Genomic DNA, 24,493 nt, shown 5'->3' with positions numbered 1-24,493 from the left:
GCCACCTTCCCTTATCTCTTGTTTTCCTTAATATCCAAACATCAATTTCTATCTTGAAAATATTCAGCAACTGAGCCTGTCCATCTCTATTGAGTAGAAAATACTAATCATTCACAACACTCTGGGTGAAGAAATTTCTTCTCATCTCAACTCTAAATGGCAGACCTCTTACTTTAAGATTGTAGCTCTTGATTCTAGACACACCAGCCACAGGCAACATCAACACTGCGTCTACCTTGTCAAAACCATAAGAATTTTGTATGATCACCTCTCATTGTATGTTATAAGTTCAGTCTGTTTAATCTCTTTTAGAACAATTCCCCCAATCTCCGGAATCAGTCTACTGAACCATCATTGCACTTTGTTTATTGTGTACATCTTTCCTTGCATTTCCTTATATATCAAGGCCCTTTGCACTCTGCAGCAACTTACAATTGGAAGCATGGCTTTTGTTATATTCGCTTTAGAGTCATAGAGTTGTATAGCACAAAAACAGGCCCTTTGGCCCAACTCATCCACACTGACCAAAGTGCCTTCCTGAGTTAGTCCAATTTGCCTGCGTTTGGCCCATATCCCTCAAGACCTTTCCTATCCATGTACCTGTCCAAATGTCTTTTAAACATTGTAATCGTACCCGCCTCTACCATTTCCTCTCGCAGTCCATTCCATATACTCATCACCCTCTGTGTGGAAAAACTTGCCCTTTAAATTTTTCCCCTCTCATCTTAAATCTATGCCTTCTGGTTTTAGACTCCACTACCCTGGTGCTTGAGTTGTGCACTGGAATCAATAGCAAGGTGTTTCTTACTAGCCACCCTTTGGTCTGGTACAGTTGCTCAAGTTTGAGAGCAGAACAGACTGGTCCAAAACGGAAGCATGCTGAATGCAGTCTGGATACTGGCCATTTACCGTCGTGATGCCTTGGCTGTAGTTGCACACTACCTGTGAATTAGGAGTGTGCAAGTCCTTTCAGTTGCTATGCTTTGCTGAGTTCAAGTGTGTAATATGAGTGTGGTCAGTGGCACCCTGCACTGTCTACAGTGCTAAGATGCATGCATGTGTTGCCTGCTATTTACTGCTGAGGGAGAAGATGAGTTCTATTTTCTTAGAATGAACAGTGTCTGTGAACTCCCTAATGCAGCAATATACTGCAAATAGTTGCAGATCTCCTGGGAAATATTATGGATTTCCTCTGCTCCAGCCTGGAAAGAGCCAATTGCACAATATTTGATGGGTCTTTTGACACTGTTGTTATCTCTTCTTCCTGAAGTGAAGTCTTTTAATATGTTCCATCCTGCTGATATACATAGAGGAAAATTGCTCCCTGATCATCCATTCCCAGATAGGACCTCTTGCTGATGGTCCTGCTCCACTTTTCCCTTCCGGCAGGCGGCCCTGCTTTGTAGCATCACTCCTCTTTCTCCCTATTGTGTCACACTCCTAGAAGATTGGTAACCAAACCGCGCATGTCTGGAAGTAACAGAAACAACAGGCTCTGCAAAGTTGAACTTGAAGCCTTTAGCTCTTCAAAAGCACAACAAACTTAATTATGTAATTCAAGCTACCTTAATTGTTATTGCAAATGTGCAGTAGTAAAATATGTATTCTCAAATCATCATGTTTTATTGGTGTGATAAGAAAATTTTCTCCATGTGCATAACATAAATGCAAAACAAGATCTAAAGTATACAATAAACATGCCCTCTTAGATTACAGGTTTTCATGCTTCATTCCAACATGCAGACATCTGACCAAAAGAAAGTGTTAAAGAGCCTACCTAATGGAGTTCGCAAAATAGTAAGTTTAAAGTTATTTAAAATAAAATCACTAATTTAATATCACTTTTTCCTTCACTTGTGGACAATTGATCTGTCTTATTTCAGATTCTTTCCACAAATATTGCAGAGACAAGCATTACTGTCAATGATGTGGTATTTGTCATTGATTCTGGGAAAGTAAAAGAGGTAAGTTTTAGTCAACACATGTCGGTGTTTTTCTACAATATGAAGAACTCAGAAGCTCTTCATTGTTTCAATTTCACTTTTGTTTCAGAAATCATTTGATGCACTAAATTCCGTCACAATGTTAAAAATGGTGTGGATTTCCAAGGCGAGTGCTGTCCAGAGGAAGGGAAGGTATAATGATTACTCAATTTTTTCAATTTAAAATAAATTTCTTGTCAAGTTTTTAAAAAAAAAATACTTAAGCTAACCAGCCAGACATTGGTATCTATACAGTGATATGACAGTTGCCTAGATGTGTCTTGTCCTCAAAGAATAGGACAAGTTTAAGCCAGTCAATTACTGCTCTTTCAATTTTCTCCCATCCACCAGTAAGGTTTGGAAGTAGTGCCATCAAACAAACCCTACTCACCAAATAAACTATTGATTCTGAATTTGTTCTACCTGAACCACTCATTCCTAAACATCATTGTAACCTTGATCCAGGAATGGACATAAGAACTGAATATGAGGAAAGAGGTAGGATATTGGTATTAGAGTGCCAGAAAGAAAACTAATCAGTGGCAGAATTTCAGCTGATACAAGGGAGGTTGGTTGTCATTAACTGAGCTTCCTTAAGGAAAAGTCCTTGGCATAGCCTTCTTTAGCTTCTTCATCAATGTCTTTGTCTTTATCAAAGGTTAGGATAGGAACATCTCAATGATAATTCCGGAGTTCACAGATCTATTTTCAGCTCTTCTGAAAATGATATACAAATAAGAGTGTTGCAGGAAGTGACTAGAGCTTAGAAAATATCAAGCCAAAACCTAAATTTGTGGCACTGCAATGAAAACTATCATGAATTTTTTTTCTTTACTCAGCCAGATTTGAATAATTTCCAGTTTTTTCTTGTCTTTTGAATGATGAAATATTGTGAAATGTTAAGTTGTTCAAAACATTCATGAATTTTATTTTTATTTAACTGTTTGACAATCCTGTGCGTTTTTGTAGGGCAGGTCGCTGCCAGCCAGGAATTTGTTTTCACCTATTTAGTAGACTACGGTTTCAAAATCTTCTAGAATTTCAGATTCCCGAGTTGCTACGGATGCCACTGCAGGTGTGAATTTGGTTTATTGCTTGTTTAATATTTTATTCTAATGTATAATTTTTATTGTTAAATCATAGTTAATTTTGAAATAACTAATGGTCACTACTTCTGTATTATAGAATTATCCTTCTGCAGGAATAACGCAATTGGCAGTAGATGGTCATTAAATTATGCTTTTGATATTCGATGAATTTGTGTACATATTAAAGTGTCAGTCTCACCTAGAAAAATTTATAATCTGTAAAAGGACACGATAAAACTGACCATTCTAAGTTATGGTTATGCAATTTAATTAATTTGCATTTTGTCTTTCCCTAGGAACTTTGTTTACATACCAAACTGCTAGCTCCAATCAATTGTCCTATTGCCGACTTCCTTGCTAAAGCACCGGAACCCCCACCGTCACTTATTGTTAGAAATGCAGTTCAGATGCTCAAGGTATGAGATGTTTATCATAATAAAGATAAAATTTGAAAATACAATATTAGGAACACATTAGTTGTACTGCTTTTCATTCTAGACTATAGATGCCATGGACAGCTGGGAAGATCTAACAGAGCTCGGTTACCACTTAGCAGATCTTCCTGTGGAACCCCATCTGGGAAAGATGGTTCTTTGTGCTGTAGTATTAAAGTGTCTTGATCCGATTCTCACTATTGCCTGTACTTTGGCCTATCGAGATCCATTTGTCCTACCAATGCAACCTTCACAGAAGCGTGCTTCCATGTTGTGCAGAAAGCGTTTTGCTGCAGGAACATTCAGTGATCATATGGCTCTTTTAAGAGCTTTCCAGGTGAGCTTTCCATTTAGTTATGTGGTACTTCTATTTCGTAATTGTGATCTGGAGTTCAAAACCTTATAATGATGCTTTTTTTTACAATGCCAACAAAATCTATTTATTTCACTTCTGAAATTGCTGGCTTGAACAGTAAAGCTATGATAATTCCATTGTTTGGAATTCCCATGGTTTGGCACCTGACTTACAGGGGCCCCTTTCCTGTGCTCCCTTTCAACCCCTGGGCCCCGTCACTCAGCAATACTCAGCATTCTCTTCTCAGAGATGCAGCCTGACCTGCTGAGTATTTCTAGCATTTTCTGTTTTTGTTTATGCCAGATAATTGGAGCTTGACTATGAATAAAAGCCTGGCAGGTATGTAGTATATTAGCATACTGTGTTGTGAATAAAATGTAACTAATGTGCGCATAATAATAGTCTTCTACCAGTGAAAATAAATCTTGCTCTCAAAGTGCTCAAGAATATCAGAACATTGGAGCAGGAGTAGGCTGATCTGCCACGGGCCTCAACTCGTCCACTCTGCCCACCTCATAGCCCTCAGTCCCCTGAACTTTCAAAAGGTTACCTGCCTCCACTTTAAAAGCTACTGCCGAGTCAGCTTTCACAGATCTGTGGGATAGAGAATTCCTGAAATACACTAACCTCTGTGAGGAGAAAAATTCTACATACCTCTGTTTTAAATGACTGGCTCCTGATCTTGAAACTGTGTTCCCTGTTCAAGACTCTCCCACAAGAAAACATTTTGATATCTATCCTGTCATGTCCTGTTAGGATCTTCTATGTTTCAATAAGATCACCTCACATTCTTCTAAACTCCAAAGAATGCAACCTGTTCAGCCTCTCTTGATAGGACACTTCTCTTGTCCCAGGAATTAGCCCGTTGAATCTCTTTAGGACAATGTGACTATATCCCTTCTTAAGTGAGGGGACCAAGTTAAGTGCAGTTCTGTTGCCATATCATGAAAAAAATTGGTATCTGCAGATTAATTTTAGAAAGGTAGATTGCTTTATTAATCAGTGTTTACCTTTTTTTTACATTGTTGTTCTAGTTATGGTGTAATTTTAGATTTCCAAACAGAAAATGGAAGTTTGGTTCTCAGCTTTTAATTTTTGGGTAGATGCAAGTAGAGGGGACAAATGCAGGTCAACTTTCCTTTCAGAATTTCTTTCTCTGGATAATTGGACTAATTGATAATAAATATAAAATGGCAACTCTTTGCATTGTGCCTTGAACATAGTAAAGTGTCCATCACAGGAGCATTAACAAAGGCACAAAAGGAGATATTTCAACAAATGACAAAAAGCTTTCTGTATGAATAAGGTTTTAAGGATGACTTTAAAGGAAAAGGAAAATTTCTGAGCTTAAGATTCAGAAAACTGAAGTTACAACAGTTAGTCATAGAGCAAGTAAAATCCATGATGAGTAAAAGACTGGATTGCAGGAGTCCAGTGATCTTAATCAAGCACGGCAGGCAGAGATGTTACCAGTACAGGGGATTGCCCGATTTAAAAAAAAATATGAAGTAAGGCTATATTTTAATGAACGGCTATACTTCACTTTTACACTGTTTTCCATTTTGTTCCTTCATTCTTTTATTCACAATGCTAATTTTTCTCTACTCCTATTTTAGATTTGTGAAATGAAGTATGTTGCAGAACAAAATACATGAACTATTAACTCTAAACTTCTGCTTTTTTTAATTTCCAATGCAATTATATTGTCAGACGTGTATGTTACAAATCACTGCAGTTTTGATGAAATGAACTAGGATTAATCGGATTGGCTGCCTGAACCAATTACTCAGAATATTGGCAGGCCTTGGGAAGTGCCTGAAGAATTCAACAATGTTCCTGTTTTTGCTGCCCAAAATAGATTTGAGATGGTCATTAAGAATCCTGTTAAACTGAGGAAGGGAATCTAAAGCCACCAAGTTGTGTTCAGAGACTGAATTTCAGAGACATGGGCAACATTGGCCAGCTGCCTGATTTAATGGACCAATAGGGTTGCAAGGCCATTTCATATAGAAGTTGAAGTTAAAAAATATCAGTATGGAACTGGAATATAATTCATATTGAGTAAGGAAGGCGTACTTCCATCCCTAAAGAATCCAAATGAATCATTTAGGTTTTGGAACAGTTTCAAAAATCTGTGGACAGTTACTGTGGTTTTTATTTGCCATTTTAAAAAAACAGTTAAAATACTCATGCAGTGGAATTTAAATAAATTTGGATATTAATCTTGGTTTTGGATTACCAGCCTAATAACATTGGTGCATAATTCCAGAGGGAATATTTCTTTCATTTTCTGTAAGGAACGTTTCTAAACTTAACACTATACCAAATATGATAACAATAAGAATGGGTGAATTTTTCATTTGCTTTTGGCTATTCCAGATGTAAATGAATGGCATTAGTATTCTATAAGCTTCAAATCTTTGGCACTCCAGCAGGGATAGTTGTTAATCCATCAAAAATTGTTGCTGATTGTTGACTCAGTAATGTAAAAGTTTAGTTTTTTGTGTGCTTAGATATTCATTTTGATTTCAAATATATTTTTTCTGCTAGGCTTGGCAAAAAGCTCGCAGCGATGGCTGGGAGAGAGCATTCTGTGAAAAGAATTTCCTTTCTCAGGCTACAATGGAAATCATTATTGGCATGAGGACACAATTATTAGGACAGCTCAGAGCTTCAGGTAAACCCATTTTAGAGGTGAGATTAAAGAAGCTCAAATTTATTAACCAGTGGTCTGTAATCAGTTTAACTAAAAGCATTTCATAATACTTTGAAAGGCAAATTATCTATTGATCACTATTATAGCTCATTGCATGTTGGATGATATTTTTTCTAGTTTCTGTTCTGATGTTTGTTCAGTTGCTCCACTTTCATTCCCAAGATATGTTCCCTTGATCACAAAATCAATTTTCTAAAAAAAAGTTGTAGAAGAACCAGTAGGTACAAACATAAATATGTTGCGTCTAAAAATTCATCTTCACATTTGTAGAAATTTGTTTGAAAATATTTTTATTTTCTGTAAGCACTTATCGTAAACTATGCTGACTTTCTTTAAAATCTTAAAACCAAAGTAATTTGATTTTGTTTTCAACAAATGAATACCCACAGTGGTGCTGCTCCAATACAGTTTATTTCTGCCTTTTGTTTTTCATTTATATTGTAAATGCAGGCTAAATCCATTGTTGGGAGCTGAAATGACACATGACTTTCAAGAGGAGGGATTTTCACATGAACCACACCCCTTCCTCTCTCCCCTTCCAACATTCTTTCCCCTTTATATCTAAAATGTATTAAATATCAACACCATCCAGACTATACCGCACCCTTTAAGTATTTATTTGACCATCATGCATTTAACTTCATTCTTGCATTCCAACCAACACAAAAATTGATACAGAAATTTAAATTACTATGTTTTTTATTTTGTGATCAACATACAAAATTGTTTATTCAAATTATGTTCAATATGTGATGCCTGATAATGTGAATATTCAGATTAAATAACATTAAAAATAATCATTTTTTTCTGCAGTTTATTTGTGTAAAGTAACCCTCAGTGCTCCTTTTAAATATCAGACTTTTCACCTTTTGTCCATCACATTTGACAACACAGTTACCCTTGCTGTTTGGCTCAATGGGCTTTTATTCAATAATAACCTGAATCACTGTAAGTATATAATAATTCATAAATATTCAAAATAAGGGACATGGGGAGAGAGGGACATAGAATGAAAATGTGAAAGTTACAGAGGATAAAACACTATCTTCATTCCGAGTATTATTTTTCCACTATATAGGCTTTCATATATAGTGGGTATTTGGCATTACCATAGACCGGTGAAAGCCGTGGCAAATATGTATGTTCAAAACTTGGGTACCTAACTGCTTTTTTCACATTCATGGCTGGGAATCAAGGTACTGAATGCCAGGACATCGATCATCATTCACTTCTTGCTACACCTTGTACAAGTGGAGGTTTCTCAGTAGCAATCTGAGGAGGGTTTTATCATATTTTCTTGCCTGGTTTGAGAAAAGTTTGTGTTTCTGTTAGTAGATTGATTGTTCTGAAGCAAGAGGCATACAACTGTGACTTCCAAATAACTAAAAGAAAACTAACTTGACATTTATTAAATTTGTCCTTAACTCCTGGTTAGCTTCAAGTGAACATCGTCATGCACTCCATTTGTATACATTGCATTGCAGTTTGACTTGATTATTATCTATCCTTGTTGATTTCCTTTAACCATTTTAATATTATTCTCCAGGTTTTGTAAGGGCACGAGGAGGAGGTGACATTCGAGATGTGAACACAAACTCTGAGAATTGGGCTGTAGTGAAAGCTGCATTAGTTGCAGGGATGTACCCAAATCTCATCCATGTAGACCGAGAGAATTTAATGTTGACTGGATCTAAAGAGAAAAAAGTCAGATTTCATCCTACCTCAGTTCTTAGCCAACCACAATATAAGAAGGTAGGACCTGCACTTTATTGCCATTATGAGGTTAGTCTGGGATCTTTTTCAAAACTCTGGGATCAAAACTCGGAATTTAAAAAAAAACTTGATTTATTTAGTTAAAGAAATAACATTGTGATTTGATCACTGTATTCAAATATCTGTAGTATTTCATTTTTATTTCTCATCTGAAGATTTGTATGTGTACTATGGATTTTAAATTGAATTGCATAAATATCCGAAGGTAAAAATTTTACAGGACTATAAGTAACTGCATTGCTCTGAAGAAGGCTGGCACAGAGTCTGTGGACCTCATTTTGTGTTGTAACAAATCTATGATTCTAATAGCAAACTTAATTTTGTACCAGATTCCACCAGCAAATGGACAAGCCGTGGCTGTTCAAGCACTGCCCACTGACTGGCTTATTTATGATGAAATGATGAGAGCACACAGAATTGCTAATATACGGTGCTGTTCCGCTGTAACACCAATCTCTGTGGCCTTATTTGGTGGTCCAGCTAGACTATCAAGCAGTGCGTTACAAGAGCCTTCTTCCCCTCGAGGTAACACATACAGTGAGTCAGAATTAACTTTTTAATATATTTTTGGTGTAAATAAAAATGTACCTTTTTAAATTTCTGAAATCTAAATAATGTTTTTTTTTAAATCTCCAAGTATAAAGAACAAGTAAAATTTGTTAGAAGCCAGCTTTATGAGCTCTTTGCAATGTGTTTTGTAGATTTTAAAACAAAAGCAATCACATGATAATTTATTTCTTTCATTAAACTTTTCTGCTTGTAAACTGTGGGAGTCAGTGAAGTCAAGAAAGCAGCACTGGTCGCAGATGAGTTGAGTTTAGTTTGCATGTAGGGAGTTCAATGGCAGATAAAATTAATTGTGGATAAGTAAGGTGGATAAAGAAGCAATAAAATTATTCATTGTTGTTGAAATATCCACAGAATATCTGGTGGAAATGTTTTTCCTCATCAATGAATACTTTGAGATTTCCTTCTGCCCTTCCTAGGGGGATGGTGTTAAGGCCTAACTGTGCTTGCACAGCTAAAAGTAGATTGTACCGGAGGGAATCAAAAGTACAAATCTAGTTTGTGATTTAAAGGGTATAAGCCTAAAGAGGAAAGTGTGCTTCAGCATTGTAAATCTTTCATCAGATTCAGACTATAATCAACTTAGAGGCAGAAATTTGCTGTGGATTTTTGCTTGACAAAGTAGTAACAAATGTACACTATGAAATTTGTCATCCCCATAGATTTTTGTTTGCGAGCTTTAATCATTGGAGAAGTCTCACTTTCCATAATTCAACAAAAAAAGCATTAAATATTTAACCATGGACTTTTGCTTATCTATTAAAATAAATGATGTGCAACGCATTGTACATCTTTCTGAAATCCTGCTAACATGGAAATGTTGTTTTAATGGGAGCCATTAAATATTCTGATAATAATTTATGGGTTTTGTAATTTGAAGAATAAAGTGGAGTAAGACATTTGGGCTGGATCTCACTTCTGTGGGGAATTACTGGCTGGACGTGGCATGCGTGTTCCATGTTTCTGTGATGCAGTGCAAATCTGGATCATCCTGAAACAAAATCAGATGCTGGAAGAACTCAGCCAGGCATCGTTTAGGGTCAGGAATGAGGTGTAAGACAAAAGACAAATGGAGATGGGTTAAGACAGATCGGGTGATATGGGGCATAGGTACTGACTGCTAGCAAGGCATTTTATAGAAACAGAAAGGGACATGAGCAGGATAATGGGAAACAATGAGAGAGCAGTTTACCCGATACTGGAGAATTCAGTGTTTATTCCAAAAGGTTGCAAAGTGCTTTCATAGAAGATAAAATGTTGTTCTTCTAGTTTACATTGGGCCTTACTATGGTGGTGTAGGAGGGCACCATCAAGCAGGTTAGAAAGGGAGTGGAATTGAGGATTAAAAAGCATACAACAGGAAGCACAGGATAATCCCTGTGGATTGAGAGCAGTTTCCATTACTGATGGAAGCACTGCAGTTAGCCGGTTGGAGCCTATGTCCACGTGATCTAGCCTAGTAGGTTACTCCTTTTTTGTAAAGAAAATATTCTGAAACCCTATAATATGCCCATTATTTTCATGAATAATTGTAAAATTAATGTACATAAGGTTTAAGTAAACCTAATTTTTAGAATTATTTAAATAAACATAAAATTTAGGGATGATCAGAGAGCAACTTCTGACGGCACAAGTTGTCAGACAACTATCACAAGGTAGTGTGGAAGCTTGTACCATCTGAGGTGTCATCACTGATTCTGATCACTTATCCCCTTGTGGGAAGGCTGTGGCATTTGAAAGCTCCAGATCATTGGGAGCAGAGCAGCAGCAAAAGCTGAAACCAACCATGGACATCCTGCAGGAGGTGACCAGGAGTGCGGTCTGGACCAAGCACTACCTTGCCTGTTGGATGATTTCGTTAGAAAGAATAAACCAACTTAAAATATTGTGCACTCATAGCACAATTTAGAAGTGTGATGAAATTCTCTCCACTTGTGTGGATGAGTACAGCACCAATAATACTCCAGTTTTTCACCATCTGGAGCAAAGTGGTCTGCATGATTGGCACTCAATACACGACACTAAATTTCACTCCACTCACCACTGACATATTGTGGCTGTAGTGTTTACTATTTACATAGTGCACAAAATTGTCAAGACTACTCCAACATCATTTCATACATCCATAACCTCTAACATGATGGATAAAGACAACAATCTGCTGGAGGAACTCAGTGGGTTGAGCAGCATCTGTGAGGGGAAAGGAATTGTCAACATTTCAGATTAACCCTGCATCAGCACTGAGTGGAGAGGGAAGATAAGTGATATCAAGAGAAGAGGGGGAATGGTGAGACTGGAGGCCTGAGGTAACTCACTCTCAGTCCTGATGCAGGGTTTTGACTGAGAGCATCGACAATTTCTTCTCCCCTCCCCCCACCAAAACACAAACACACACACACACACACACACACACACACACACAGGAAGGTGCAATACTGGAACTCTTTGGGAATGAGGCAGGGCAAGTAACTGAAGTGGCAGTCAGGGAGCATTTTGGCTCTAGTGACCATAATTCTATTAGTTTTAAGACAGTGATGGAAAAGGATAGGACAGGTTCACGGGTGAGGGTTTTAAACTGGAGCAGGGCTAATTTTGGGGGAATTAGGCAGCATCTAGTAGAGGTTGATTGGGTGAGCCTGTTTGAAGGGAAAGGAATGAATGGCAAGTGAGAGGCTTTTAAGAGTATGATATCAAGTGTCCAGGGACAGCATGTTCCTGTTGGGGTGAAGGTTAAACCTGGCAAGTTTAGGGAACTCTGGCTGATGAGAGATATTGAGGCTCTGGTCAAAAAAGGAAGGAAGCATACATTGTGTTTAGGAGGTCAGCGACAAGTGAATGCCTTGATGACGATAAAAAGATTAAGAATACACGAAGGAAATCAGGAGGGCAAAGAGAGGGTATGAGATGGATCTGTCAGGTAAAGTTAAAGAAAATCCCAAGAGGTTCTATCGCTATATTAATAGTAAAAGGATGGCTAGGGAGAGAGTAGGTCCCCTTAGAGATCAGCAGGGTTGCCTATGTCTCGAGCCACAGGAGATGGGTGGGATTTTTACTGAGGAGAAAATCATGGTTGCTCAAGAGATAAGCGAAACAAGTAGAGATGTTTTGAAGGACAATCATATTACCAGGGACAAGGTATTTGCAGCCTTACAGTGCCCTAAGGCGGATAAATCCCCAGGGCCTGACCAAGTGCATCCTCGGATTTTGTGGGAGGCTAGAGTAGAAATTACGGAACCCTTGCAGAGATATTTGCTTCATCGTTAGCCACTGGTGAAGTTCGCAAAGACTGGAAGGTAGTTAATGTTGTTTAAGAAGGGTAGCAAGGACAAGCCAGGGAACGACAGGCCAGTCAGCCTGACATCAGTAGTGGGGAAGTCACTGGAGGGAGTTCTGAGGGACAGGATCTACCAGCATTTGGATAGAGAAAGTCTGATTAGGAGGAGTCAGCATGGCTTTGTGCATGGAAAGTCATGCTTGATGAATCTTTGAGTTTTTTGAAGAGGTCATCAAAAAGATAGATGAGGGTAGGGCAATGAATGTTGTCTATTTGGACTTTAGCAAAGCCTTTGACAAGGTACTCGCATGATAGGCTGGTCTGGAAGGTTGGGTCCCATAGAATCCAGGGAGAACTAGTTAGGTGGATTCAAAATTGGCTCAGAGGTAGGAAGCAGAGGGTGGTGGATGAAGGTTGTTTCTTGGAATGGAGGCTGGTGACTAATGGTGTGCTGCAGGGGTCGATGTTGGGACCCTTGTTACCTGTTATTTATATAAATAATTTGGATGTGAATGCACAAGGCTTGATCAGTAAGTTTGCGGATGACACGAAATTAGGAGGTGTTGTTGATGGTGAAGAAGGTTATCGTGGATTACAGGGGGATCTTGATCAGTTAGAGAAGTGGGCCGAGAAGTGGCAAATGGATTTCAATACAGATAAGTGTGAGGTGATGCATTTTGGAAAGTCAAACCAGTGTAGGACTTCTATTATGAATGGTAGGGCACTAGGGAGTGCAATGGAACCGAGGGACCTATGAGTACAGGTGCATAGTTCGTTGAAAGCAGTGTTACAGGTAGACAGAGTGATGAAAAAGGCGTTTAGCACACTGGCCTTCATCAGTCAGGGCATTGGGTATAGGAGTTGGGACATTATGTTGCAGTTGTATAAGTTATTGGTGAGGCTGCATTTGGAGTACTATGTATAGTTTTGGTCACTCTGTACTAAAAAGTACGTGGTTAAATATAGAAGTGTTTAAAATTATGAGAGGCATAGATAAGGTGGAAGGGAACAGTCTTTTCTCCAGGGTAGGGGAGCCCAAATCTGGGGGACATAGATTTAGGGTGCGAGGGGAAAGATTTAAAAGGGACCTGAGGGGCAGCTTTTTCACGTAGAGGGTGGTCCGTATATGGAATGAGCTGCCAGAGGAAGTGGTTGAGGCAGTTACAATAGTATCATTTAAGAAGCACTTGGATAGGTGAGGGGAGGGGCTTAGAGGGATATGGGCCGAACACAAGAAATTGGGACGAGTTGGGTGGGCACCATGGTCGGCATGCACTGTAAAGGCCTGTATCCGTGCTGTATTGCTCTATGACTCTATGACCCACTGAGTTCCTGCAGCAGATTGTTTGTTGCTTCTGATTCCAGCATCTGCAGTCTCTTGTGTCTCCAAGGATAAAGGCAGCTGACAGCTAGGAATGTCACTTGGATGTTTCTTTTCAAGTAGCACAGCATTCTGACTTGGAAAGGTATCTCAATTCAAGAGGACAATTAGGGGTGGCAAATAAATGCTGGCCTTGTCAGAGCTGTCCAAATTCTGTAAATAAATAAATGGCAAAAAAATGTTTTTCCATGACAAAGGGATGCTCCAAGACACTTTACCCTTAAGTATTTAAGTGCTGTAGCCTTAGTTGTAATGAGAGGAAAAGCTGAGGTCAATTTCTGCATACGTCAGGTTCCACAAACGGCAGGAAGATAACCAAATGATTGAGAAATTAATACAGGCTTGGATACCAAAGAGAATTCCCTTTTGCCTCTTCATATCCAACTGCGAGAGCAGTTGGGGCTTTGCTTTAATGTTAATTGGAAAGATGTTATCTGTAATAGCATTCCATCAGTACCATGCAGAGTTGTCAGTTTAGATGATGTGCTCGTGTGGGATGAACCTACAAGGATGCTTTCACTGAATCAAGCCTGACGTTTTACTAAAATCTCTTCGTATGAATACTTGAAATGTGTTTAGCTTAGTTCACGCAGCTGTTTCTGCAGAAGAAACCAAGTCAAAAGACTATTTATTACAAATTTTCTATCCAATGTTATGTGTAGTAGATGGTGTCACCAATGATAGCAGTGACAGTGAAATGGAGGACAAATCCACTTCCAAGATGGCAACTTTGAAACTGGAAGAATGGCTGAATTTTAGAATAGATCCAGAAGTAAGTAATTTCTGAGTATATGTTTTTGTTGATTTTATTTGTTGATTTATTGGCGTACAAACATGCTAACCTGATATGGGAATGTGCCCTGCCACTCTAAGATCACCTCTCCAGATGTTATTCTGATTTTGCTTTTTATATGATAGAATGTGCAATCTAAAAATCCAACATGCTGAGCATTTTTAAAAGTAAAGTCCTAAGATTTCAGTTCATTTTATTGTAAGTAAGTAATTAGGAAAGAAAACAGAATACAATGGGAATTGCTAGCTTATGCTTCAGTTATATTGGGTGTTAGTGAAACCACATCTGGAGTACTATGTACAGTATTCTCCTTATTTAACAAAAAATGTTAATGCATAGAACATTACAGCACAGTACAGGCCGTTTGGCCCACAATGTGCCGACATTTTATCTTGCTCTAATATCTATCTAACCCTCCCACATAGCTCTCCATTTTTCTATCATTCATGTGGCTATCTAAGAGTCTCTTAAATGTCCCTAATGTATCTGCCCCCACAACCTCTGCCGGCAATGCGTTCCACACACCCACCACTCTCTGTGTAAAAAAAAACAACTTACCTCTGACATCCCCCCCCATACCTTCCTCCAATCACCTTAAAATTATGCCCCCTTGTGTTAGCCATTTTCGCCCTTGGAAAAATTCTTTGACTGTCCACTTGATCTATGCCTCTTATCACCTTGTACACATCTATCAAGTCTTCTCTAATCCTCCTCTCCAAAGAGAAAAGCCCTAGCTCACTCAACCTATCCCCATAAGACATGCTCTCCAATCCAGGCAGCAACCTGGTAAATCTCTTCTGCACCCTTTCTAAAACTTCCACATCCTTCCGATAATGACCAGAACTGAATACAATACTCCAAGTGTGTTCTAACTAGAGATCTATAGAGCTGCAACTTTGCCTCATGGCTCTTGAACTAATGAAAGTCAACACACCATATGCCTTCTTAACAACCCTATCAACCTGCGCTGCAACCTTGAGGGATCTATGGATGTGGACCCCAAGATCCCTCCACACTGCTAAGAGTCCTGCCGTTAACCTTGTATTCTGCCTTCAAATTCAATCTTCCAAAGTGTATCACATCACACTTTTCCGGGTTGAACTCCATCTGCCACTTCTCAGCCCAGGTCTGCATCCTATCAATGTCCTGTTGTAATCTACAACAACCTTCTACACTATCCACAACACCACCAACCTTCGTGTCATCAGCAAACTTACTAACCCACCCTTCCACATCCTTATTCAAGTCATTTATAAAAATCACAAAGAGCAGGGGCCCCAGAACAGATCCCTGTGGAACACCACTGGTCACTGACCTCCAGCCAGAATGCAGTCCATCTACCACCACCCTCTGTCTTCCATGGGCAAGCTAATTCTGAATCCACACAACCATGTTTCCCTGGATCCCATGCCCCCTGACTTTCTGAATGAACCTTCCATGAGGAACCTTATCAAACGCCTTACTAAAATCCATATATACCACATCCACTGCTCTACCTTCATCAACGTGCTTTGTCACATCCTCAAAGAATTCAATCAGGCTTGTGAGGCACGACCTGCCCCTCTCAAAGCCCTGCTGACTGTCCCTAATCAGCCTATGCTTCTCCAAATGCCCATAAATCCTGTCTCTAAGAATCTTCTCCAGTAATTTGCCCACCACTGAAGTAAGATTCACTGGTCTGTAATTCCCAGGGCTATCCCTACTCCCTTTCTTAAACGAAGGAACAACATTTGCCACCCTCCAATCATCTGGCACTGCTCCTGTGGCCAGTGAGGACGCAAAGGTGCAGCAATCTCTTCCCTCACTTCCCGTAATAACCTTTGATATATTCTGTCCAGTCCCAGTGACTTATCTATCCCAATGTTTTTCAAAAGTTCCAGCACATCCTCTTTCCTCACGTCGACATGCCCTAGTGTATCAGCCTGTCGTACGCCATCCTCACAAACGTCAAGGTCTCTCTCACTGGTGAATACTGAAGCAAAGTATTCATTAAGGACCTCCCCTACCTCTTCTGACTCTAGGCACGTGTTTCCTCTTTTATCCGTGATCGGTCCTACCCTCACTCTAGTCATCCTCCTATTCTTCACATACATGTAGAATGCCTTGGGGTTTTCCTTAATCCTACTTGCCAAGGCCTTCTCATGCCCCCTTCTAGCTCTCCTAAATCCATTCTTAAGCTCCCTCCTGGCCAACTTGTAACTCTCCAGAGCCCTGTCTGATGCATGCTTTCTGAACCTTAGGTAAGCTTCTTTCTTCCTCTTGACAAGACATTCTACGTCTCTTGTTAACCACAATTCCTTCACTGTACCATCCTTACCCTGCCTCAATGGGACAAACCTATCCAGAAGCCCATGCAAGTACTGCCTAAACAACCTCCACATTTCCATTGTGCACTTTCCCAAGAACATCTGTTCCCAATTTACGCTCCCAACTTCCTGCCTAATAGCATCATAATTCCCCCTCCCCCAATTAAATACCTTCCCATATCGTCTGCTCCTATCCCTCTCCAAGGCCATGGTAAAGGTCTCAAGGAGTTATGGTCACAGTCTCCAAAATGCTCTCCCACCGAAAGATCTGAAACCTGATCAGGCTTATTGCCTAGTACCAGGTCCAGAATGGCCTCTCCCCTAGTTGGCCTGTCCACATACTGTGTCAGGAATCCTTCCCAGACACACCTAACAAACTCCGCCCCATCTATCCTCCTTACACTAGGGAGGTGCCTATCAATATTAGGGAAGTTGAAATTACCCATGACAACAACCCTGTTATTTTTGCACCTCTCCAAAGTCTGCCCCTCGATCTGCCCCTCAGTGTCTCTGCTGCTATTGGGGGGTCTGTAGAATATTCCCAATAGAGTGATCGCTCCCTTCCTGTTTCTGACTTCCACCCACACTGACTCAGTAGGCGATCTCTCCAGGATGTCCTCCCTTTCTACAGCTGTGACACTGTCCCTGATCAGCAAAGCCACTCCCCCATCTCTTTTACCTCCGCCCCTGTCCCTCTTGAAACATCTAAACCCCAGAATATCCAGCAGCCATTCCTGCCATTGTGACAGCCAAGTCTCTGTAATGGCCACCACGTCATAGTTCCATATACTTATCCATGCTCTAAGTTCATCATTCTTGTTCCTGATACTTCTTGCATTAAAGTAGACACACTTCAGCCCATCTAACTGCAGTTTTGCCCTTTCAAATGCCTATCCTTCCTCACAGTCTGTATCTACTCTGTACTAAATGCACCAACCTCTGACCTATCACTCTAGATCCCATCCCCTTGCCAAACTAGTTTAAACCCTCCCCAACAGTTCAACAGCACAGGAAGCAGTTAAGAGGTTTACTGGACTAACACCAGGAATAGGTGGGTTTTAAGAGGAAAAGCTGGACAAGCTAGGCTTGTATCTGTTGGAGTTTAGAAGAATGAGAGGTGACTTGATTTGAAACATAAAATCCTGTGGGATTTTAATAGGGTGTATTTGGATATGATGTTATCTCTTGTGGGAGAATCTAGAATAACGGGTCATCATTTAAAAATTAGGGGTCATCTATTTAAGATAGATATGAGGCAATTTTTTTTTCATTAAGGATTCTGATATCAGTTGTAGTTTCTGTAGTTTCTACAGTTCCATGAGGGCGGCATGGTGGCACAGCTAGTAGCTAGAGAGCTGGGTTCAATCCTGCCATGCATTTAGAAGGGAAATACTGCATAAGGCTGGGCAATATTTGTAGTAATTTACAATATACAGTAGGACATGCAAGAAAGTGTAATTTTGTTGAAGTAATCTAAAACAGTGTGAATGTAATTGGAAGTCTGAGCCAAGAAAAATGGATAGGTTATGGAGGAGAAAATATTAACTGTACCAATTTTGGCAGCTGCTAATATTATGATATATATACCTGTCAACTTCTAAGTATCTTAGCCGTACAAATTTTCAGAGGTGAACAAGATAAAGAACCAACAAGAGATTCCTGATATAGAAAGAATGCTATTACAATACACTTCCAGTGAAAATGCAAAACAACAAATTTCATGCCATACAAGTCAGTGATAATAAACCTGATTCTGATTCTAGATATTTACAAATGCACTAATTTTTATTGTTTTCTTGTCGTAATTTGTTTTGTTGTAGGCAGCCAGTCTTATCTTGCAGTTACGACAGAAATGGCATAGTCTGTTCCTGAGACGAATGCGAGCTCCATCGAAACCTTGGACTCAGGTAGATGAAGCAACTATCAGGGCAATCATTGGAGTCCTTAGCAGTGAGGAGCAAGCAGCGGGGCTGCAACAACCATCAGGGATTGGACAAAGACCAAGGCCAATGTCTTCAGAAGAGCTTCCAGTCTCCTCATCTTGGAGATCAAACAGTAGGAAAAGCTCAGCAGAAACAGAGTTTTCAGATGATTCTTCCAGTGTGGAATTTAGAGAAAGGTAGAATGTCAGCAATACAATAAAATGAGTAATAATTGGTTTGTGAAACATATCAAATCTTAAATGTACTGGAATAAAATTGAAGATTTGTTCACATTTTGTCTGATGCCAACTGGATCACCTCAATAAATTAGTAAATATTCACTAGTTTATGTAGTATGCACCTAAAAAAAATCTAATAATATAAGGGAGGAATGGTTGTGTGAATGAAAATAACTCACCTATTGTGTGCAGGATGTTGAACCCCTGATAATAGTAGTTAAATGATTCATTAATTATTGTTCTTAATCATTCTGTTAGCTTTCAAATTACTCCTTCACAATTGGCAAAATTGTCAATGTACATTTTATCATCTTGTGAACTGATGCATCATTGAAAACTTTTATCTTCCTGAATTTCTAATTCGAGTCCTTTGAAACTAACACAGTGGAAAAGTAGCATAAACAAAGGCCAATACAAAATATGAATTAGGAGGAAGCCCCTCAAACCTGGTACACCTTTTAATAAGATCATGATTGATCTGACTACAACCTCAATCCTGCACTCCCATCTCCCCTTGGTAAGTTTTCAACGCCTTGCTAATCAAGGTAGGGACATGTTCAGCACAGCTTTGTAAGCTGAAGGGCCTGAATTGTGCTGTAGGTTTTCTATGTTTCTAAGAACTAATCCTATCTCTGCCTTAAAAATACATTTCCACTGCCCTTTGAGGAAGAGAGTTTCAAAGACTCATGAGTTCTGAGAGAAAATAATGCCTCCTATCATCTCTCCTGAATGGTCAACCCCTTACTTTTAAACAGTGATTCCTAGTTATAGATTCTGCCACAACAGGAAACATCCTTTTCTCATCCAATCTCATTCCTCAGAATCCTGCCAATAATGGTACAATTTCTTTGTCAAGGATGAATTTGCAGCATTTTAACTCAGCAATTTTTAAAGACATAATGTATTGTTCTTTATGTAATTTTAAAACTTTAACAAAATCTGTTTCTGTTAATCAAATAAAATATAGATGGATCCTTAAAATGGATCAGCAGAATGAAAGCCATTTCTTCTTAACTGTTAGTTGAACATTTGATCTGGTTGAGCAGGTAATCTAATCAATTATCCATTAACCTGATCGATATTGAAGTCTCACAGTTATCTGATCTTTCCCCTATTTCAAATATCTTTATTACTAAATTAGCAGTGAAATATTTGTTGACATTGTGAGTGAGGTTTGATGTCCAAAACTGAGGACAATGTGCAAGATATAGTTAAACATCATATAAATGTGAGATTTTCCACTTTGGTGGCAAAATCAAGAAGGCAGATTAGTACGTGAACAGCAGTAGATTATGTAAGGGGGAGGTGCAATGGACCTGGGCATCCTCATACGGCAGTCAAAGAAAGTAAGCAAGCAGGTTCAGCAGGCAGTTAAGAAGGCAAATGGTATGTTGGCCTTCTTAGCAAGAAGAATCAAGTACAGATGCAGCGATGTCTTATTGCATTTGTGGGCCTAGGTGAGACCACATCTTGAGTTTTATGTGGAATTATGTTCTCCTTATTTGAAGGAGGGTGTTCTTGCTGTAGAGTGAGTGCAGTGAAGGTCCATCAGATTGACTCCTGGTATGGTCAGGCAGAGAATTACATCAAGGAGCAATTGACAAAACTTTTCCCCCTCTTCCCCCTGCTTCCTTGCTGCTTTGTTAATAGTTTATCATGGGTGTCATCTCCTTTTGAGGTGCCAGTTTTTATTGGGTCTCTGGAAGGATAGTAAAATTTGGGATTCCATAGCGGGGTTTGAGGTAGTCACCATCTTTGAGAGTGTCTAGCTGCCTTTAAACCAAAAATAAACTAATTATGGTCAGATAATTGGAATTAAATAGTTCAACTATTAAAACATAGAAACGCCAAATAACTCCAGTAAGATGGATCTTTACCCACATATAACAACAATTATACCACAAAGCACATGACCTTCTCATACCATGCAAATATTAACCATACTGCAACATGTAACATCAGTGACTAACAGAACTCTATATTTACCGCATTTTGTTAAAATATATAATTCAGTAAAGAAAAAATGGCTTCACTTTGTCATACTTTCTAACAAATCAATCCAAATATTTGGCACAGAGCATTTAATCAAGCCACCATATATTTCCAAACATCCTGTCTGATTCTCATTCTTGTGGCCTTCACTGGCAACTGCAAGTTGGTGAAAATGTGAATTCCCTCTCAAGAAAGGTTTCGGGTCAATGACTATATTCTTATTATGGACATTCCTTAGCAAGAAATTTCTGATTTTGTTTTTGCTTATGTAGCTATTTACAGTCATCTCTTTGTGGCAAGGATTGCCTATTCAACACAAGAATTAATACATTTATCTATGTATTGGACAGGTAACACATTCTGATCTTGAGAAATGCGAAATCTATCAGTTGGCATTGTCATTTTCCATGAATACTCTCCTTGAAAACCATCTTGAAGTGATACCCCCATGCAATAAACCACACTTACAAAAAATATTATCTGTATATTTAGGTAAAAAAACATAAGTCACCATGTTACTATATCAATGTAAATTGGTGGTGACCTCCTGGACAGCTATGTTTTAATACAGAAAGGAATCAATTACATTTTCAGAGATGACAGAATTAGAATTTTGTAGCACAGAATTAGATCACTAGTCCAGTACACTGCCATTGCTCCATTCTTTAAAGTTTTCCTATTTCATATATTCGTTCTCTTTACTCTTCAAAACTTGATATTGATTTATTTTGTTAAAACAAAAGGTATAACCCATCAATTTACTTTTTATAGGGTACAGTTGAAGTCACAGCAGCAGCAGCAAAGATATAAGGAGAGGGGTTTCCTTCATCCAAAGAGGAGTTCTGATGACAGATCAGATCAGTCATCTGTTAAGTCAACAGACAGCAGTAACTATCCCAGCCCATGTGCCAGTCCATCTCCACCACCTTCAGGCAAGGTAAGTATGTTTTAGAAATGTTCCCTTTGAATCATTAGATCTGACAATGCAGAATTTAACCCATTTGATGTGCCTTTTACAAATCCAGCTTAATCCTGTTCTCCCACATGCTTCTTTTGTCACTTAATAATTCTTTCTTTCAAACAATGAATTGTTTTTTTCCCCAAAAATCATAGATATAGCCTCAATTTTCATCCCATAGCTTAATTCTCCCTTTTGATTTATAATACAGTTGTATTTTAAATTGTGCCCTTCCACTCAAAATTCCATTGAGATATGCAGTCATTAATCAATATTTCATAATCTTCAAGACTTTTAATTAGGATGTGACTTATTTTCTGTTGACATCTGAAATTATAAATTTCCAAACATTCCGTATGAAATGCACAACATAAGAGATTGTTTGCATTTATCTTTGAACTATTTGAATCTATAATGTATGTATCTAATCCTTATTTGTTGGTGTACTTAATCATCATGAAAAGAAATGAATTGTGCGCTAGATTTGAGAAGTTGCAAGTTTTGTGTGCCTTGTGGCACTTTCAGAGGTTTAAATAATTGATATGTATAGTTTGAATCCTTGGAAATCCTGAAGTGTTTCTCAGCCACTGAAGTTTTTTTGAAAAGATCATCTGTTAAGATGTGCATATGCTGGTAATTGTCAGCGATGGTTGGTGTTTAGAGGTACAAAGCAAACCAAGAAGTAGGTGCAGCTTGTTTAGCAGTTTTTGTTTGCGGGCTTCCCTAGCTCTCTGGTTGAGTGGGATAATAATATGCATGAGCTCATTTCAACTCCATAATTTAAGGAGCCATCTCTTCATTCGTTTGTATTGTCATTCTTCTTGAATCCAAGGAAATATCTGCCTGTTTTGCCCTCTTGTAACAAGCCCCACTTGAGAAAAAAGCAAAATTGTTATCTGTATGTAGACAGTGCTACTCCTGTGTTTGGTTGGGTGAAAAGCATGAAGCACCATGATGTCAACATATCAGTGCAGTTTGTAGGTAATGCAGTACATTAGATAATAGTCTATAATACAAGAAGGAATCATTACATTTTCAAATTAGAATTTTGTAGTAAGGAGGAATTCTGGAGTTGGGAGGAAAAAAAATAAAGTGACAATGGAATGGAGGTGCTTAAAGATGTTCCTCACCTCCTAAAATCTTGCTGGATATGATACTAGTTGTATGATGATGATAAGTTCAAGCAGGGAGATGCTGTTCCCCACTGTCAGTGAAATCAAGGTGTGGCTAGAGGTTGCCACAGGAATTGATTGTTGTGCCATGTTGCTGGTTTCAATGTTGAAAGTGCTTTGTAATATCAGGAAAATTGAGCACAGTGGCATTTTTACCTACATCCTGACCTTCATGAGTTTATCCAGCATCCACCAATTTACCTTGTAGGTACACCAATTCTGCCCCATCAGTGCACTTCCATACATCCCCAGTGACACTCCACCAGGTGTTTAAGGATATGTCAAGCTCCTTATGAGTCTCCACATGTTCTCTATTTGTTCATTCAACACATGCCATTACTGTCATTCATAGGTTTCTGTCTCCTTGTAGAAGACAGTACAGAGCACCAGAGGAAGAGTTGAGGAACTGGAGGTAGCCACCCAGCCACCCTGTGATTTATACATGCAGAAAGTGAGGCTGTAGAAATGAGCAGTACCTCTGAATTCTTGTCACTGGTGATGGGGGTCCTCTCTTGTCATCTGCATGGCATACGATATATGTTTATCGTCTTTAACTCAGCAGGGATCAGTATACGATAATGTGCATAATGATGTTAAAACATTCTCTCTTGAGTATTCAAAATTTATGAGCTGAATCATGCTCACTAAGCACCTGAGCTAGGTTAGATCTGGCACAGAATTCAATTGATAGGTGTCTAGGTATATGGAAACTAAGATTTTAATTGTTTTGCTTTATTTCAAGAACTTCAATTATAATTGTTTTTAATGAATTTAATTAATTCATGAATGAAAATAATTGATTTTAATTGTTTTGCTTTATTTCAAGAACTTCAATTATAATTGTTTTTAATGAATTTCTTGAAAAATATATGAACAATTCGTAATTATTTATCAGAGACTTAAAAACTTTTGAAATGCCTCAGCCTTTACAGCTGTCAAAATCCCAGCCCGTAACTTTGCCAGCTGTTGAAGGCACTTTGAGGGTGGGGCCTATACCCTATACCACATGTGGCACCACCCTTGAAGTGCCTCTAACAGCTGGCAAACCTCCATACCAAACTCAAAGGTGAGATAGACCCTTCCTGTCCTGCCCAGGTGTGCATCGACTCTGGGCAGTGATTCTAGGCACGGGACCTAGTTCAGTAGTTTCTCTGTTGTCAAGTTTATTGTCACAGGCATACATACCCAGGGTATAATGCCATGAAAATTAGCTTTTTGCAGCAGCAGCACAATACATTACAAACATGACAATATATAGTAAATGACAAAAACTTAAAATAACTTAACTTATACATAACTTACACAACAGAATAAACAAAAATAAACATAATAACATCAGTACAAGTTGAAGGAAATATCGTCCAAGGTAGAATTAGGATTTTTCAGGTCAGTTCAAGAACCTGATGGCAGTGGGGAAATAACTGTTGTTGAACCTTGAGGTGTGGGTATTCAGGTTTCTGTACGCCATTCCTGATGGTAGCAATGAAAAGAGGACCTGGTCCAGATAGTGGGGTTCCTTAATGATAGACATTGCCTTCCTG

The 24,493-nt window shown here is 38.8% G+C and overlaps 1 protein-coding gene across 8 annotated transcripts in view; it reads left to right on the top strand.

The window, feature by feature from the left end:
- LOC127572750 (3'-5' RNA helicase YTHDC2) overlaps nt 1–24,493 on the top strand; it is a 69,747-nt gene that overhangs the window by 28,929 nt on the left and 16,325 nt on the right. For 4 of the 8 annotated variants that reach the window (XR_007956675.1, XM_052020339.1, XM_052020342.1 and 1 more), the window contains exons 16-27: nt 1,710–1,797; nt 1,884–1,964; nt 2,053–2,135; nt 2,952–3,057; nt 3,367–3,486; nt 3,569–3,841; nt 6,410–6,536; nt 8,122–8,327; nt 8,678–8,885; nt 14,233–14,342; nt 18,490–18,788; nt 21,594–21,759. Coding sequence is in view for 7 of the 8 variants with exons in the window: in XM_052020339.1 (XP_051876299.1) it covers nt 1,710–1,797; nt 1,884–1,964; nt 2,053–2,135; nt 2,952–3,057; nt 3,367–3,486; nt 3,569–3,841; nt 6,410–6,536; nt 8,122–8,327; nt 8,678–8,885; nt 14,233–14,342; nt 18,490–18,788; nt 21,594–21,759 (1,867 nt within the window). In the remaining variant the exon portion in view is untranslated. Of the gene's footprint in view, nt 1–1,709; nt 1,798–1,883; nt 1,965–2,052; nt 2,136–2,951; nt 3,058–3,366; nt 3,487–3,568; nt 3,842–6,409; nt 6,537–8,121; nt 8,328–8,677; nt 8,886–14,232; nt 14,343–18,489; nt 18,789–21,593; nt 21,760–24,493 lie in introns of those variants that run through there. The other 4 variants (XM_052020344.1, XM_052020343.1, XM_052020341.1 and 1 more) reach the window with 4 other exon arrangements.

Source organism: Pristis pectinata, chromosome 7 (assembly GCF_009764475.1).
Source record: "Pristis pectinata isolate sPriPec2 chromosome 7, sPriPec2.1.pri, whole genome shotgun sequence".
In the NCBI taxonomy this organism is placed as follows: domain Eukaryota; kingdom Metazoa; phylum Chordata; class Chondrichthyes; order Rhinopristiformes; family Pristidae; genus Pristis; species Pristis pectinata.
The sequence above is the reverse complement of the archived record's forward strand: the minus strand, read 5'-3'. Positions and strand labels throughout refer to the sequence as shown.